This window comes from Pezoporus flaviventris, unplaced genomic scaffold (assembly GCF_033815535.1).
Source record: "Pezoporus flaviventris isolate CSIRO_AGI_PZ_B2104156 unplaced genomic scaffold, CSIRO_AGI_Pfla_v1 ptg000100l, whole genome shotgun sequence".
Taxonomy (NCBI): Eukaryota; Metazoa; Chordata; class Aves; order Psittaciformes; family Psittacidae; genus Pezoporus; species Pezoporus flaviventris.
In genome coordinates, this window is record NW_026892648.1 from 2,147,663 (window position 1) to 2,165,429 (window position 17,767).

Below are 17,767 nucleotides of genomic sequence, written 5' to 3' on the forward strand. Positions count from 1 at the left end.
CCACTTGACCCTGAGTTGCTTGACCTTTTCGAGGTACAGTGAAGACACAACTGTTTCTGCACCCAGAAAAGAGCTGCATTCCCCAGAGCAGCTGGGTTGATCCGGGGTAGAGCTGTCTGCAGAACCGGGATCTGGTGCTTCATGATTAATCGGGGTGGACATCCCGTACGTGACCTGTAGAGAGCACAAGGCAAAGCTGCAGAAGCATGACCTGGCTTGGCCCGCTCCCACAGGGGCTGGGACAGGCACCAGGAGCACTGGGCCAGCAGCAGCCTATGTGTGGATTATTGTAGCGGGAAAAATACTCCCTTTAAACATGCTTTTACATCTATATGCCTCTCAAGAAGCAACTCCAAGGGCAGGTCCAACCTGATTTGAGCTGACAGGGTATTTAAAAGCCCACCCCATCTGTGTCCCTGAAGCCACACATTTGGGACTCGGATAATTTTAGTTCTGTTTCCAGCAGTTTGACTGGCTTTTGCATCACTGTAGACAGTTCAATTCACTTCTTCGCACCCTGCTGTGAAGCAGGGATATTGTGACTCCAGTGGGACTGACCTTCTTCAGGATGACTCTACTCTGCCTTGGTAGCCCAACCTGGAGCATGTCACCTCCACAGCAGGTCCAAATCCTTCTCCCTGAGCCCTGGTCACACTCAGTTCAGTTTTTTTCCTCCCCTGAGGGAATGCTGTATCAGAATCGCTTCAAGAGCAAATGTGTACATGTTAAGACAGAGGGTGGAAGATTACATATCCATACTGAACGTAAATGTAGAGAATTCCCCCATAAGTTGTGCTGAGTTGTTCATGGGCTGTGCTTGCAGGAAATACGAGCAGATTAAAGGAAAATTAGGCAGGTTTGGCTTAAAAATAAGGCTGGGTGTTGCGGGGGGGGGGGGGGGTGGAACCCAATCTGTATGTTCAGATGATGTTTGCAGTTGTTTTTGTGTCTGCCCTGCATGTCTTTGCTGCATCTGGCTTATGATGAAGCAGGGCAGGCTCTCACCGCTGCTAGGGACAGCAGAGCAATGCTGCATTCAGCAGTACTCACAGCTGGCCAGTTTCACCCTGCAGAACTCATTTCGACATGATGCTGCTGTGCAGTACCTCTGCCTGTGAGTTTCTGGTGCTGAGCTCCTGCTTGAGGCCAGGCATCATTTCTGATCTGAAGAAAGGTTGGCATCAGCCCGTGTGTCATCTGGCCTGGTGCCTAGCTGGACACAGTCATCAGTGTCATTTCCAAGAGCCCCTCAAGCCTCAAATCTCTGGTATTTAACAAATTCCATATGGGAAAACCTGTGGAAGGTGGGCTCTCGCCATTGTATCAACCAGGGGACCAAGGAAGTCTTTTCCAAGGAAAGTCTTCTGAAATCTGAGCTGACCTAGTGTTTTATTTACACACAAACACTTGTGGCAGGGATGCAGGTGTCACCTATAGGTATGACATGAGGCGTCAGGTTCCTGTTACTGCTCATGGCAGCTCCTGCCTTGCTGCTGTATCACCCCTCTTTCAGTCCCAGCCACCAGGAGCAACTTCCACATCCCTCTCCAGAGCACCCCAGGAGAGGATTTTTGCCATTGTAACTTCTGAATGGCCTCTTCCTCTATCTCAGCAGCCTAGGTCAGGTCCCACAGGCTTACCTCTGCCCCTTGAGTAGGATATGAACCCTCTTCATCCGTTTGTTCCCATGCACTCCTTGCACACCGAGGTCACCTCCAAAACTTACTTCCAGTTAGTATAGATGTTTAACTCCTGTCCAGTTTTGCAAGTAATTTTTGTGCACAGCCCCAGAGACTCTGCTGAGTATGAACTACAGCATCAGAGGAATTTATCCTCCATATTCCCAACAGAAACAGCTCGTTGGCTGAAGAAGCTCCTGTTCCTCCCCCTTTCATCTTGCCCTGTGCTCCAGCTCCACTCTTCTCCCCCATTCCTGGTTTGTCATGCTCCATCACCCCTGTTCCACACTGCTACACAAGACATGATTCATTGCCCAACACCTGCAGGTGCTGTGAGCATGCCTGTGGTGTCAGGCTCTCCTCTGATTTAAGGTGAGGGTAATTACAGCCCTGTGCAGGATTTTAGACTGGGAAAACCAGTTTGGTCATTCCTGGCCTGAAGGTCATGTTCCTGCACTGCTCGAGAGCAACAGGGGAGGAGGGAAAGGGCACATGCACATGCACATGCACGCACAGAGATACATGTGCGCATGTGTACACATACAAATGCACACACGTGCACACACACAGGCACATACATATATATACACACACCCCTACTCACACATAAACTTCCAGGCATGCATGCTTGGATGTGCATACACCCACGTGGACATGTAAACACATATGTAGCTATACATACATGTGTACATATACACGTATACATACACATATATACAAACAAACATACATATGTATCTGTAGAATCATAGAATCACAGATTGGTTTGGGTTGGAAGGCACTGTAGCGATCATCCAATTCCAAACCTTGCCATGGGCAGGGACACCTGCAGGTTGCTCCAAACCCCATCCAGCCTGGCCTTGAACACTGCCAGGGATGGGGACCTGGGGGTGTTGGGGGGGTTTAGGAGATGGGGGACTGGGTCAGGTCATCCCAGGTAGTCTGACCAGCCCAGCAGTGGGGAGCATGGGCAGTGATGTCTTTCCCAGAACAGGTTGTTAAATAAAGTATTTCAGTACAGGGTGAGTCATTAATTAGGCCCATCCTGCAATGCGAATACTAGTAATAATAATGAAAATACTTTACAGCACTCCACACCCTGCGCTTGCAGACATCACGCACCTCCCACCATCCCACCTTGCGCAAAGACCCATGGTGTGGTCCCAGCCACCCATCCACTGCCGGGTCCTTCTTCCAGCTCATCCCATGCTCAGAAACCCCTGTGGAATTGGAGGAATCGTTCCCCTGACTTGATCCCAGAAACCCCTGTGGAATTGGAGGAATCCTTCCCCTTATTCGATCCCCAGGAATCTGGGTTTTCACAGTGGAGATGAAGGCATTCCCAGGTGGGTTCTCACCAAGGCTGAGCTTCCCCAAACTCTGCATTTTCTCAGCATGATATCCTGGAGCTCCTGCTTTCATAAGAAGCACAGAGAGATGCCAAGCTCCCGGGCAAATCCCACGTTAACACCAGCTATCCAGCGCCACCATGAAAATTCAACAGTGGCATCTTACAAATGGCAAAACTCCCCAAAATAACATGCATACTTCCTTTAACAGATCTACTTCGCACTGCAGAAGTCACGACAGACCCTGTCTGCTGTCATGGGAATGGCCAAGCCACTAAATACTGATGCTGGGTCCCACACAGTCAACCCTGAATGCCAGAAGGTACATGACTACCAACCCCAGGGCACACCTGCATGCACACAGATCCTTGCTCTCCCTGCTCCCACCCTGGAATGCTGCTGGCATGGCACACAGCCGGTGGGAAGGTGCTGCCAAGCAGGTTTAGCTCATGCTGCATCCACGCTCCCTCCACACCACCTCATCCCGCCCTGAGGCCTTCCTGCAAAGCCGCTGCTGTGGAAATGCTCTGGTCCCATGGTCGCTGTGGGGAGCTAAACCTGGAGCTAAAACCTCTGCTCATCCCGAGGGCTTGGCATCACCTGCAGATGTCTCATGCTTCCCCAATGGCAAAACCAGCTCCTGTGCGGGGCTCTACCCACAAGACCTTTGCATCCATTCTCTAACACCCTTTTGGCCACTCTATAGCCACAGCTGCTTTTTCCCAAGCTCTGGGATAATGCCTGGATCAAGGCAGAAAGACTTTCAGGGATGCAGCACTTCTCACTGCCCAGCAGCTGTACCCAGATTCGATGGTGTTTCTTGCTTCTCCTGGGGAGAGGGAGTTCTGTGCTACCCCATCAGAATCTGCATTTCATTGTAGAATTAAATAGTTCTTCCTTTTGGTTTCTGAAGTACTTTCATGTGCTTGAAATTCTCAAGTAGTAAATAGATGGATTTAGTAGGAAATTTAGTGGTAAATGCTCCATACCTGGCAGTGTTCAAGGCCAGGTTGCACAGAGCCTTGGTGACATGGTCTACTGTGATGCACCCCTGCCCACGGCAGGGGTTGGAACTAGATTACCTTAAGGTCCTTTCCAACTCAAGCAATTCTATGATTCTATGAAGTATTAACACATGATAGAGTCACTTGTAACTCCCAGCCAAAAATAACCTGGTACACAGGGTAATGACACAAGTAAGCACTCCCGTAATGTTTGACTGTCCATCCCAACTATGGCCATATCACAGAGACACGTAGCAAATGAGCAATCTTCACAATGGCCAAGAAGTGGGGGTCCTCCTCAGGGCAAAGAAACAGAGTAAAGTAGGTATTTGTAACCACTGGAGCTTTAAACAAAGCCCAAAGGGTTTCACCCTGGGATTCAGGCAGGAGCCCAGCATGTTCCTGGAAGCTACCAGAAGTCCCATGAGAGCTGCAGTCCAGCTCTTGGCTTAGACAACACCAGCTCCTCTCTGGTGGGATGGGATCAGAGGGATGCCAAAGTCTTTCCTGGTGCTTGGGGACCACCAAGGCAATGCAGTGCCACATTGATTAAATGAGCCTCAGCCACCACTCATTGCTTGGATGGATGATGGTTCATTAAGTCTCTCTTGCCTGCATGGGGATGCTCTGTACCCCCACAGCCAGCAGTAGCAGCTCCAGGGCTCTGCCAGGGAAAAGCTGAGGTTCATGGGATGGTACAAAAGACAGAGCCCTCCTCAGTGGGCCATATGCTGGGAGGGTGTGTTATGCATTCCTAGGAAGAATGAAAAGCCTAAAAGGTCAAAAATTCAAAGAGGTCTAAACCAATTCATACAGACAGGTCGGGGTGGAGGAGAGGCTGATTTTGACTGTCCAAAGTCAGTGGCTCTGGCAGCTGTATTTCAAAACTATGGTGACCTGAATTACATGGAGAGAACTAATGCGAAGTTGATATGCTTTGTCATGCACAACCAGTGCTCTGTTCTCTGTTAAATCACCAGTCTGCTCTTTGCATAGGTTGCCTTGTGCCCTTGTTTTTATTTTCCAGTCGCTTTTGTTTGCTTTCTGCAGCAGGCAAGAACAAATTTATCCAATTTCCTGGCTGTTGCTGTGGGCTTTACACATAGCAACAAGGAGAAAAAACCTGTTTCTTTTTTTTCTGATAGTAAGAAACAACCTGCAGCCTCCAAAAATCACACTGGAGACACTGAGAGAGGGGAAAATCTCTGCCCCCTTTCCTCCTGCAGTCATGCCATATTTTATCAGTGATGATTGGTTTGCCTTCTCTGTCCCACCAAAGCAGCCCTTGGCAATCTTCCTGCAGAAGAAAAGTGCTCTTTTTAACCCCCCAAAATAATAATTCAGTCTCCTGAGACTAGATTGAGTGACGAGAGCCATGAACATGCAAATTCAGCTTTTACTTATTCACGCTTAAACCTGCTAGTGCCAAACCACATGGTAGTGTGAGTGCCCTCCCTCCCTCCTTCTTAGCCAAATCAACCCCACATGGTGCTGGGCACACGTCAGCAGAGGTGATAATTGTGATGACCATGATGACTTGGTTAATTGAAATCTTCACACACACCTGGGCCAGATTTAACAACTCTGGCTCTTTTGTTCTTTGGCCCAAACCCATCATCCCAATGACCCTTTAAGACAGGTATGGTCCATCCTCATTCCCCTGATGGGGAAACTGAGGCAGGGCAGTGGTGGGGTTTGCTGAGGTGCAGGAAAGCTTGAGTCAGAGCTGACATGAACATCTGGGAAACTGCCTCACAGTTCTCCATTTTGGTCTTGCTTCCCAGGAAAAGAGAGATTATGCAACCGTGTTGTCTGTCTCTCTGCCAGGTCTGTTCTCATTGTGGTTTTTAACCCACGGTGCAGCCTCATCCCCAGATGTGGGTGTTACAGACATGTTCTATAGCATTTTAGCCAGCTCAGCTGTGAGGAGAAGAAACACCACAGTTTTCCTCCTCTGGGAGGAAGATAGAAGTGCATGCTGAATCGCATTACAACCCGCCTGAGACTTCACACAAGAGGGTACTACCAGAAACCAGCTTCAAAGCTCTGCTGCTCCAGGAACATCTTGCAAAAGGCTTATCCTGTGTGTGTTGAGGCTCTTCTCCTGGTCCTCTTTCTCCATAGGGATGAGTTCCAAGTGTGTGGCCTCACTTCAAAGGGCTCTTTGGGCCTGGCAGGACAGAGGGGAGTACCCTGGCTTTGGGCTGGGATGCACGCCTCTTCCCTGGCCCCTACAGCCCCCGCAAGGCATCTCTGTGAGCCAGAGCTGTCATCTGCTGAGGTGGGAGATGTCTTCCCCATGAGGGAAGACCCTGTTGAAGTTTACATGAGGGTCCTTCCACCAGAACAAAAACTGGGCACCAGCTTTGGGGAATCTGGGCAAATTGGCTTTGCTGCCTTTAGCCAGGTTTGACCTCAAAGAGTAGGAGTTGCTTAGACACACATCCCTCCACCCCCCCCCCCCCCAAGATGAGTCAGGGGAACACAGGGTGAGGCAAGCTCCTCCTGAAGGCTGCACAGGGAGCTGATGGCTTTGTGCTCTCTAACATTCAGATGGATCCAGAAATCCCAAATGCACAGACTCAGAGGTGACAGGGATGCTTAAAATTCCCATCTGGATGCTCTTGCTTGGATACCCCATCCTGCCCTGCTGTGGGTTTCCAAGTCATGAGCAGAATGCTTCCTTGCCCCCTGGGTCCTGAAACAGGCTGGTCACTTCATCCAAGTTTTATGGAGATTCATCACTTTGCAGCCATTTGGGATTTCCTTTGCCTCCCCTCTGCCTAGTGTAGGAGGAAACGGATCCCCAAGGCAGCAGGTCTTGTGTTCTAGGTGAGGACAGCAGTGTAGCTGCATTTTTCAGGGGAGAAAACACACCTATGCCACAATTTGAAGTCATCTGGGAGATGGTGGACATCTCATTTTGGGGCATTTTCCCTTGATTTGTCTTTTAAACAATCAGGGGTGTGTACCCAAGCCTCCTGGTGCTTATTCTGAAAGGGATGAAGACAAAAGGGAAACTCTCCTCAAGTAACATCTATGGGAAAGGTTATGGCAAAGCTTTCAAAACTACAAGAGGCAGAATAAGAACAGGACCATTCATTGTCTTCTCCACTGTGAGGATGAAAGCATCATAAAACAATCTGGTGACAGGATCAAAATAAACCAAAGGAAATGATTCTGCACCCAAACAAGTCACAAGATTGGGCAGCTACTTGCCACAGGATGTTGTAAACACTCAGAGTTTACCTGGCTTCCAAAATAACTTGAATTAATGGGAGAAAAATCTACTGAAGGCTATTAAATAAAAGGACATTTCTGACTCAGGAAGTCTGAGTCACAAAAAAAAAAAAAAATGGAAGTCAAGGAAATATTCTGGGGACTTATCACTTGTATTTACAACCTTCCAAGGGCCGACTTTTATGAAGAGAGGGTCATTGCACAGCTAGATGGGCCACTGAGGGCTCTACTAGGTTCAGGAATCGAGAAGCAGAGGGCACTGAAGCACGGTGTCGGTCATAATAAGTTTGTTATTCCCCTGGATGAATCTGCCCCAAGGTCTCACTGCTCTGCCGTGCAAAGCATCTCTTGGAGGCATGAGGTCTGGCGGGGAATATGTGGCACCTGGCAGGTGGGGAGAGAAGATAGCACCCAGGGGTACCCGTTCAGGCAGGTTCACAGAGATAGGACAACAAGGGGGGCACCCCCTCCATGTGGTGCCTTGATAGAGCACCAGCTGCTGGCTCTCAAGCTGAGAAACCGAGCCTGAAAGACATGAGATAAGGGGAGGGCAGAGAGAAAACAGCCCATGGCCTGGCAGGAAGAATTTCCAAATCACCCTTTTTTGTCAAAGTAATTAATAAACATCTTGAGCAGCTACAGCTCTGCCCGGCTGCTGCAGATCCAGGTGCAGGAACAGGCTGTGAAGCAGGGAGCAGGGCACAGAATCTGCAGTATCTTCATAGTCTTCATGACCAAGAGGCCCTGACAGTCAGATGGTGAAAGCACTGGTAGGAACAAGATTCACAGTTATCCCAACAGATGCTAACATCTTTCCATATTTTGGGCTGCCCTCATGCATGTCTCTGTAAAAGAGGTAAGTCCATTGCAGCAAAACAACCTCCACGTCTTTAAGTCACCCATTACCCCCATAATAGGATACAACCACTGAATGGAAAGAATGCCATCTCCACACCAAGGGCTAAAGCATTGGCATCCCTCTCTCTGTTCAAAGTATCTCTTGTGAAGCCAGTATCAGTACCAGCAGAGAGCCTTGGAAGTCCTGGGTCTCGCTCTGCAGCTACCTCCAACATCAGTAAACTGCTGGTGGCCACGTTGCCAACGTGATGCCCAAGAAACAGCCAGGGGCAGGATGACAGAGGGACCTGGAGAAGCTTGAGAAGTGGGCTCAATGAGCCCACTCATGAGGTTCAACAAGGCCAAGTGCAAGATCCTGTTTCTTGGCCAGGGCAGTCCTTGCTATCAGTACAAGCTGGGATGAAGGGACTGAGAGTACCTGTGAAGAGATGTGCTTGGGGCTACTGGTGGGTGAAAAGCTGGATATGATCTGCCAGTGTGTGCTTCCAGCCCAGAAAGCCAACCCTATGCTGGGCTGCATCAAAAGGATTGTGAGCAGCAGGTTGAGGGAGGGAATTCTCTGCCTCTGCTCCTCTCTGGTGAGCCCCCCACTGCATTCCTGCATCCAGCTCTGGGGTCAACAGTGCAAGAGGGACATAGAGCTGTTGGAGCAAGTCTGGAAGATGCTCAGAGGGCTGAAGCACTTCTCCTATGGAGACAGGCTGAAAGAGTTGGGGTTGTTCAGCCTGGAGAAGAGAAGGCTCCAGGGTAACTTACTGCCACCTTTCAGTCCATACAGGGAGCTTCTGAGCTCCCTGTACACACTTTTGAACAGGGTCTGTCAAAACAGGACAAGGGGCAAGGGTTCTAAACTAAAAGACACTAGATACAGGCGAGCTACAAGGACACTGTTTACCATGATGTGCTGAAGCACTTCAACAGCTTGCCCAGAGAGTTGGGACATGCCCCGTCCATGGAAACATTCTAGGTCAGGCTGCTCAGGGCTCGGAGCAGGCTGATGTAGTTGAAGATGGACCTGGTCATTGTTGAGCAGATGGACTAGATAACCTTTAAAAGTCCCTTCCAACATAAACTATGATTCCATGATTCATTGAGAAAACTTTGGTTCTTTTTTTCTTTGCCAAGCCTTTGTAAATATCTCCAAGGATGAGAACGGCCGAGAGCACCACATGTTAGATGTATACGCGTGTCCTGTCTTCCAGGAGCTCCAGATAAAGTATTACTCAAATGTTTATTTATTAATCATCAGAATAGTAACAGCAGGGTATTTTCATTGTGCTCTTTTATCTGATCCTTCGACAGCTTTTGCTAAGTTTTTAGACAGCAAGTAGGTGTAAAAGATGCATGCATATATGTATACATATCTTTTACATATATGTGAAAGACATGATGTTGATGAGTGCAGACAAAAAGGAGGGTAGGGCAGAAAAATCAATGGCACAATATTTTCACATAGCTTGGAAATGGCTCTGGGAGGGAAACAGCTTTATACTGTTAGAAGACAAACTAGGCACAATGTTACTAAAGCCTCCCTTCTAATTTGTTTTGCTGATGAGGGATCAGGTAAATGAAAATATGCCTCACTCTAGGGAAAACTCTGTGTTTCTGAAGCTGAGTATGTTTTCTGCTGCTGAGGGAAGGGTCTCAGTGCCCTGGCAATGCTTACCGGCACTGCACTTAAAGAAAAAAAAAGAGAGATAAATATATTAAAAATAGATGCTGAAAGAGCAACGTGATTGAGGTGGAGAAAAGCTTTTATTCAAGTTATGTGGCCTTTGCAGTATTTTGGCTGCTTCTTTGCAAAGAGAAGGATTCACTCCCTAGAAGGTACTTGCTGCTGCTTCTGGTTCTCATTCTGCAGTCCCTGCCCCATACATATTCCCTGTAGAGGGGGATGCTTTCAGGGCTCCACCCCAAGGGGCTTCCCTGCTTTGCCCCACTCACCCCCTCTCACACCAAAAGTAAAAGAGGAATAGCTAAAAAGTGTTAATTTTTGGCAAATGCATTCATGGTTTTTCCCTTCCCCAGGGCAAGAGCAAGAAAAAGTCCTTCAATTATCTTGGAGATGAGGAGTGGGCAGAGCAGACAGGACTGGGCTGCAGCCAGCTCACCCAGCTGAACACCTCCCCTGCAGTGCCAGTCAATGTGTCACCCTCTCCCACCTGATTCCCACCTTGTACCAGGGACAAGAACACAAACGCTTTAATTTAAAGCACTGTGCAAATGAGTGTCCAGGAAAGGCTTGAGTCAGCTCTGACACTCCTTCTCTCCTCCTCTTTTTGACCCTTGCTTAGAGACATTATTTATTTAGCTTATATGAGTATGTTCTAAATAGGACTATTAGCTTAAGACTCAACTTAGAATGAATTATAATATTGTGTGGTTCAGTATGTTTTTTGCTTTACTTTACTTGCTTAGCTTGAGTAGCTAGATCTGCTGAAGCCTTGGGCTGTAAGATGTGGACTTTCACATAGATAAGCTTTTGGCTGTAACAGTGTTAGTTTTCCTAGTGGTTTTCCTAGTAGCTGGTACAGTGCTGTGTTCTGTCTCTAGTACGGGAAGAATATTCATAACACACTGATGGTTTAGTTGCTGCTAGGCAATGTCTAGGAGATCTTCAGTGTCCCATGCTGTGCCCCAAAGAACTGGTGCACAAGAAACACAAACCATAAAATAAGCAAGCAGAAGCTGCAACTCAACAAAATAAGAACAGTTCACAGCCTGCCTGTGAAGAGATGGAGAAAGAATCCAATAAAGTGTTAGAAGACCCCAGAGTAAAAAATCACTATTGGACTAAAACGGCACATGAGGGGTGGGTGTTTAAAACATTAGGGTATAGCTGTCATGGGGTTTCTTCTTTTCCTTTTCTCCCCAAACACCCTTGGGATGTCCATGTGCATGCAAAACAGACCCCTCTGAGACAAAACATAAAGCTTGTAGTTTGGGGCAGCATGAGAGCCTTACCCACCTTTAAAAATAAAAATGAGGATGTTCCTGCAGAGGGGACTGGCCCTGATGTGCACCCAGATGCAAACATGCAGCCAGATATTGCTTCCCTCCACATTCTGCCGGCCCTGGAATTGACAGCCAAAGTTTGGAGAAGGGGAGCAACTAATCCTACAGGTTAGGTAGAGGATGCTGAGTATGTGCTAGATGGGACAAGGATACAGGGTGTGCCAAATCAACTGTGCATTGAGACCTTCAAGTTGGTGTGGCCAAGGGGTTTCCTGCAGGATGGAGAAGCATGTGGGTAATTAATGAAAATCTCCTAGCTGGTAAACAAGTCTGGAGGACCTGGGCCTGCAGGCAGCTGTAGATGAGGGCTGAGATACTGGCACAGCAAAGCATTGAGGCACAGCACCTACGAGGCACAGCATCTACAAGACACAGCCACCCTCTGCCCTGTCCACAGCTCCCCCAGGGACCCTCTTGCAGGGCTGAGCCCTCCAGCCACATCCAAAAAGCCAGGGCAGGAACATAACTGGGGTCTGCAACTGAGTGCTGATGAAGCAAGGAATGGGTGGGGAGGACATGGTGGGGCTGAGGGGCAAATATTCAGCCTCCAGCTATTGCCTTCTGAGCCATTGTCCCTGCAGCCTGGTGTTTAGGCACTGCTCTCCCACACAGACAACGCAGGAGGGTTTTGGACCAGCCATACCAGTGGTGATATGGATGGTTTTTCCCAGACTCCATAGAATCCCATTGCCGGTTTCCAGAGGACTGCAAGCCCTGGGGTGAGGATGACTGCACCGCTCAGTGCACTGAGGCCAAGCAGCGAGGCTTCTCCAGACTTGTTCTCCTGTCTGGGAAATTTGCATTAATTCCCCTCCTGGTGATTCAGGCTCCTGCAGGAAGGTTCAGCCTCTTCCTTGCCACACACGGGTGTAAAGAACAGTTTGCAGGGACGGTGCAACTGTCTTCCCCTTCCCGATGCTGCTTCACACCCACCACAGTGTGACTTCCAGAGCTCAAACCCTCCTGTGCATACAGAGGAGTGAGATGCTGCATCTGCCAAACGATCCCTGCAAACGGCTTTTTAGAGGAAAAAATTTTTAGGAGCTGGAGGCGGAGACTGTAAGGGAACATCTCCTATCCCAATCCCTCTCTGGACCTTCTCACCCAAGGAATTCTCTCTGCGGTTCAGCCACCCAAGCCTGATGCCCGTGTGTCACATAAAAGGGGGGGGGGGGGGGGGGGGGGGCAGATTTTCTCGACCCCCAGTGTTCGGTCTGTCTATTTAGCACCCGGAAAAGCCAAGACCCTTGTTCCTGACCAGTGTCCTGTTATAGGGACCCTTCACTGAAGAGTCCTGCTGGATTGGAGGGTGATTTGCCCAACTTGTGCAGAGAATGTGCCAACAGCATAAGGGGGACCTCTCAGTGGGTCTTCCCATTTGGTTTGAAAGTGCTACCTCCTGCCAGTGACTGGTAGTGCTCACAAAGGACTAAGACTAGCAGCTTATGGAGTAACAGACTTTAGTAATATAAAATTGTGACAAATTAAGGTTCGTGATTGCCGGTGATAGGGACTGTCTGCAAAACCAAGCTTGAAGTGATACACAACTAGCCTGTAATCACTAATAACAGCTGGCGTGAGCTGGGCATTTAGCGCATATAAGATAAAGTTCTTACCCAATAGGTGTCTCTCTGGGGAAGAAGCCCATCTGCTGATCCCAGAAGTGATGATGAAGTTTTCCCCATCTCCCCATCTCTCTCATTCACTTTCATACTTTACTCTCAGGTGGAGCTTGAGGGACTCCAGTCATACATTGTTTTATTACTGATTGGTGTAAATTCATTTGCTTCTCATTTAAAGATATAACAAGATATATGTTTATAAAACGTACGCTCGGTGAGGGGTGATTATACCTTGGAGGTGGGTAACTTTGGGATGGAGGTGTGCGTTAGTATTATAATGAGATTATAATGAGCAAGGTTCACCTAAGAAAAGTGATTTTGCCACAGTTGTTGGCTCAGCAATGGGCATCTTCTGTTATGTTTCCCACTTGGCAGCTGCTATGCAGCTTATCAGCTGTATGGTACCATCAAGTTTCCAATCCTGCAGGGAGTACAACAGAACCTGGCTGCAGTGTCTCCGCTCCCCTCCACCCTCCATTGCTCCTATAGGATAACAGGTTGTGTTGCCTAGGGAACCATGGTGGAGTAGATTCCGTGCATACCAACAGTCCTGAAAGTGGCAACTCTATTTTACCTTAAAAAGGTTTCTGTAACACTACAGCTTCTGTTAAACCTCAGTTTTCTCCAATTCCACCCCCCACCCCCACCCCAACAGTGATTTTCCCACACTGTGCCTGGGGCTTGGTGCTTACACTTCAGTTTGCTTTCCTTCCTCTGAATCTGTTCTTATTTATTGTGGGAAAGACCATGAAAAGGCCGAATTCAGCCTCAGCAAAACAAGGTCCAGCTCAACCCACCCAGCCCTGCCTCTGTTTGCTAATGGAAACTCTTCTTCGTGGTCAGTTTTCAAGGCTCTGGGCAGGACCGGAGCTGTGCATCTTCAGCTAAGCCTAGCTGGCTGTGCATTTTAATGGAGCTACTGGCAGGATCCGACTGCATCGCTGCTGGGGACCAGCCCACAGAGACCACCAGAGGTACAGCAGCAAGTTAGAGCACTCATCAGCTCAGTTCATAGTGGTCAATAATGTGCTGGAAGTGAAAGGACTCAGCCCAGCACAGATTATGGTGTTGATGCGCACCAAGCCCCTGAACCTGGAGTGATGCGAGACCCAGAAGAGCTCCATCTTCCCCCTTCTGCAGAATGCTGTCCCTTTGCACTGTGGCTTCTGACAAATACAAGAAACTGGTTGCTCTGAAGGTAAAACTGGAGTCTGATGGACCCACTCAAAAGTCCACCAAGCAGCTCCTTCACCCCACTGCTAGTGACTGCCTAACCCAGATGGCTTATCCTTAGGAATGGGGGCAGCTGGGAGGCCCTGCCTGGTTGTCACCCATTCTCAAGAGAAGGACAGTACTGCAGAGCTGACACTGCAGCAGAGGTGAAGGTGAAGCATTGGGGACATTGGTTTAGGTTGGTGCCTCTCCCATAGTGTACCCAGGGTCCCACACCATCTCGTGTGGGACGAGCCATTTCAGCCACACCGTAATGCTTGAGAGAGAAATGTGCAGCAAGAATAACCTAAAATGCCAGTCCCCAACACAGAAACTATTGCTGGAACTGAACAATACAGGTATGTCAGTTACATCCCCATCAATAAAGCAATATGTCCTCCAGAGAGCTGCTTTAGGGGGTGGCAATGTTCACTTCAGGCTTTAACAGAAATCAGATCAGGAGCCTCTGAAGACCACAGCATGTACCAGCACTGCTGTGTGCAGATGGAAGACTGCCCCCATACCTGGTAGGTTGATCAGGCTCGGATGTTTCTGCACACTGAGCCCAGAACAGGAGGTGTAAGATGACCTGAACAGTTGGTTACACGAACTCCTTGGAAATGCAAACCACTGTCTGACAGGCATAAGGTCACAGCCATCACCCTCCCCAGGCCCTGGAATCACAGCTGAAATAGCATTGTAATGCACTTATAATTTATTCATCAGCTGAATGAGAGCAGCAGCAGGCATTTCGATGGCAGTCTTTCATCAAACCCTTGTGGGGGACTTCATCCATTTTAAAAGAGCAAACTAGAGTGGAAAGGCAGAAAAATAAAAGAACTTTATTCCATTCAAATTTAAACAAGCACAAAAAAGGGCAAATCAAAATAAGGTTAGGAAAAAAAAAACAAAACAAGCCCTCCTCTAAAGATATTTTTTCTTTTTTTCTCTTTGTTTTTCTTCTGCTTTGTTCTGAATCTCCCAAACTTTGCATTCCTCTGCTGGTGGCTACTTTGATGGAGGAGGCTCCCTAGATGCTGATGACTGATGCTCAAAAGCACCTTTTCATCCCTGTGATGAGTTCTGCCTGAGAATCAGCTAGCCCCATTTTTAGGTGAAAGAGAGCCAAAAGGTGAATTGTCGACAGACTTTTATTCTTAAAGAGTCACAGTTGCTCCCCTTGAGTCACTCAGATGTTCTGCTCCCCAAGTGTAGGAACCTATGTAGGTGCCAGTGTGATGGCAAACATTTTTGTATGCCAGTTGTGTTTTATGAGAGGTGGGAATCAGCCCTGTGCAATAACACTGTGCTGCTCACTTGCGCAACAGAGCAGATAACTGCACTTTGATTTCCCATGTTAAATGCTCTGGGAGGTTATTTTTGGGAAATCTTTCCTTGGCAACAGGGCATTAGTGCCTGGGCTGAGATCCATAACCATGATGCTTGTCTGCCCTCTGGTCTGGGACTGAGGTATCTTTTGTAAATAAAAGAAGTAATCCTAGATTACTCTGTCACTGGTTTCCTATGGGGCTGGGAAACTGAAATCTGTGCTGCTGCGGTGGGAATGGTGGGCTGCCAACACCAGTATGGCCTTTGCTGGAGATTTGCATCTAGCCTGGGCCACAGCACTCCAGGAAGCACGTGGAAGAAATTATCCTGGTTCTTCTCTTTATCTTCCATATCCCCACAGTGGTCTGGATAAGAAGAAATGGGATGAGATTTGGGCAGGGGTGTACTAAGCACAGAGACATGTTGACCTGAGAGCAAAAGAATCTCCAAATTGGGTAGTTTGAAGAACAAATATTAAAGAACTGTTTGGGCACACATGTCCTGGGCTGCTTAGGAAAAGCTGACACTGCCTTGGGGCTGAAGGGTGATGAAGTGGTCCTTGAAATATCCTGCTCTGTTTTAGTACAGCCCAAGGAATAGCTGTCTGTGGTCTAAGTTTCAAAAGGCTCCTTGTAGGGGCTGTAAGCTGAGCAGACCTCCTACCCATTCCCTGATCTTCATCACACAAGCATCCATCTAACATCCTGGGGTGAGGCAGTGCTGAAGTCCAGCCCAGAGCCCCCCAGATCCCTGCCAATGCCTTGCCAGAGCACAAGAGCAGGGAGGAGGCAGCAGGAGAGGAGGTGGTGATGTTTTTTAGCCCAGACAGCTCCGGTTCCCTAAGGGAAGGAGCAGATGTCTCATCCTTTGAGCCACTCAGGAAAGAAATCGTATAAAGCGCCAAAGAATATCATGTGAGAGGATCCTGCCCCAAGAATGGAGTCACACAGGGAGGACCTGCCCCATGTCCCCACCTCACTCTGCCAGCTGACAGAGCAGGAACACTCTAATGTGACAGCAGGATGACCTTTGCATTTTCAAAGCTTCTGCTGTTGCTAAGCAGAGGAGTTAACTCCCAGTTTGTCATCCTTCATGAATGCAGCTCGCAGGAAGGAGGAGAGAGAAAAGGAAGGGAGATATTAAAAATAGATGATGAGAACAAAGCAGAAAGGACTTGAAGTTTTCATCTCAGATTTACATAAGGTGCCAGTGGCATCTTGAGGTCCAGTTTACAGCTACAAGTTCTAGTGCCGCGGGCTGGATTAATGGCACGTGTAGCCTCTTCCTCTCCTGGTGAGACTTCCCGTTCCTGAAACCACGTGTTCCTGCACCAGGCTCTGTTATTTGTTCTCTGAGCCCAAAGAGCAAATTGATTCCTTCAGGTGGGGAAAATAACAAATGGAGATAAAGAGGAAACAATACCATCTGTGGCAAAGCACACCCCATGGAGAGCCCTGCTTGCAGGCAGGCAGCTACCATCCATGGGGGAACAGCTGAAGGAAGAGGTGAGCAAGGCTTCATCCTTTCATTTAGATGTATCAGAGCTGATTAGGGGAGAGAAATGCCATATGATAAATGAGAAAGATATGTCAGCCCCTGGGCAGCCTGGGCTCGGGGAAGGGGATACCAGGCAGAGCAGATGAACCTCGAAAGGGGCTGCCCAGGTTGCAAAGTCCTCCGTTACTTCAATAGTTTCTGTCTCCTGCAAGCAGTGGATGTTTTTGCAGCAGAGGGGAAAAAGAAATTGGGGAGAAAGACCAATATTCTCTCTAAATGCAGACCTGATGGAAAATTTTCAGCCTGCCCTGTTGAATACACCAGGGTTTGCTTCACTTTCTGCCTTACTTTCTGCTTTGCTTGATTTCCTCTTTCATTAACATTTGAGACAGGCAGCAGGTGGAGATAAGTCCTGAATAGCTCCAAACTTCGCTTCTCCCATCTCTCTCGGCACTAGTCTGGTTCAGACAAAGCCAGTGCTGGAGGCCGGCTGGAAGGAAAGGTGTTTCAATTACCATAGAAATAGGGGCAGCCTGTTCCTGAAAGCAGTCAGCTCTGGCACATTGAATCAACCCAGCATTTTCCTCTGAACACGAGCAAATCCTTGTTTTACTGGTGAGCCAAGACACCAGCTGAGCAAGTCTTTGCTAGCTGATGTCAACGTGGAAGGTCACAGTGTTCCTGTTTGTGTGCATTATTAGACTTACCAGCAATGAAAACGGAGCACATAGAGGGGCAGCTGGAAGTGAATGCTGGTGCTGAGGCACTTTGTAATAATGATGATTTGTGACATTAAACCTGAGTGTTTTGGAAGTGGGGGTGGAGGTGTGACTGAGACTGATGTTGTTTGTGCAGCAGCGAGCAGTACTGCAGCACAGGACTGGGTTGTTGGGATTGGGAAGAGCAGGGATGAAGACAAAGACTGCTGACCCACACCATGGAGTTGGGTGGGACGTGGTGGG

General features: G+C 48.4%; 1 protein-coding gene across 1 annotated transcript in view; it reads right to left on the reverse strand.

The window, feature by feature from the left end:
- Positions 1-14,475, reverse strand: part of LOC133281547 (phospholipase A2 inhibitor gamma subunit B-like) — a 140,644-nt gene extending 126,169 nt beyond the window's left edge. The window contains exon 1 of the mRNA XM_061477241.1: positions 14,472-14,475. Coding sequence (XP_061333225.1) covers position 14,472 — 1 coding nt within the window. The 5' untranslated portion in view covers positions 14,473-14,475. The remainder of the gene's footprint in view (positions 1-14,471) is intronic.
- Positions 14,476-17,767: the final 3,292 nt, after the last annotated feature.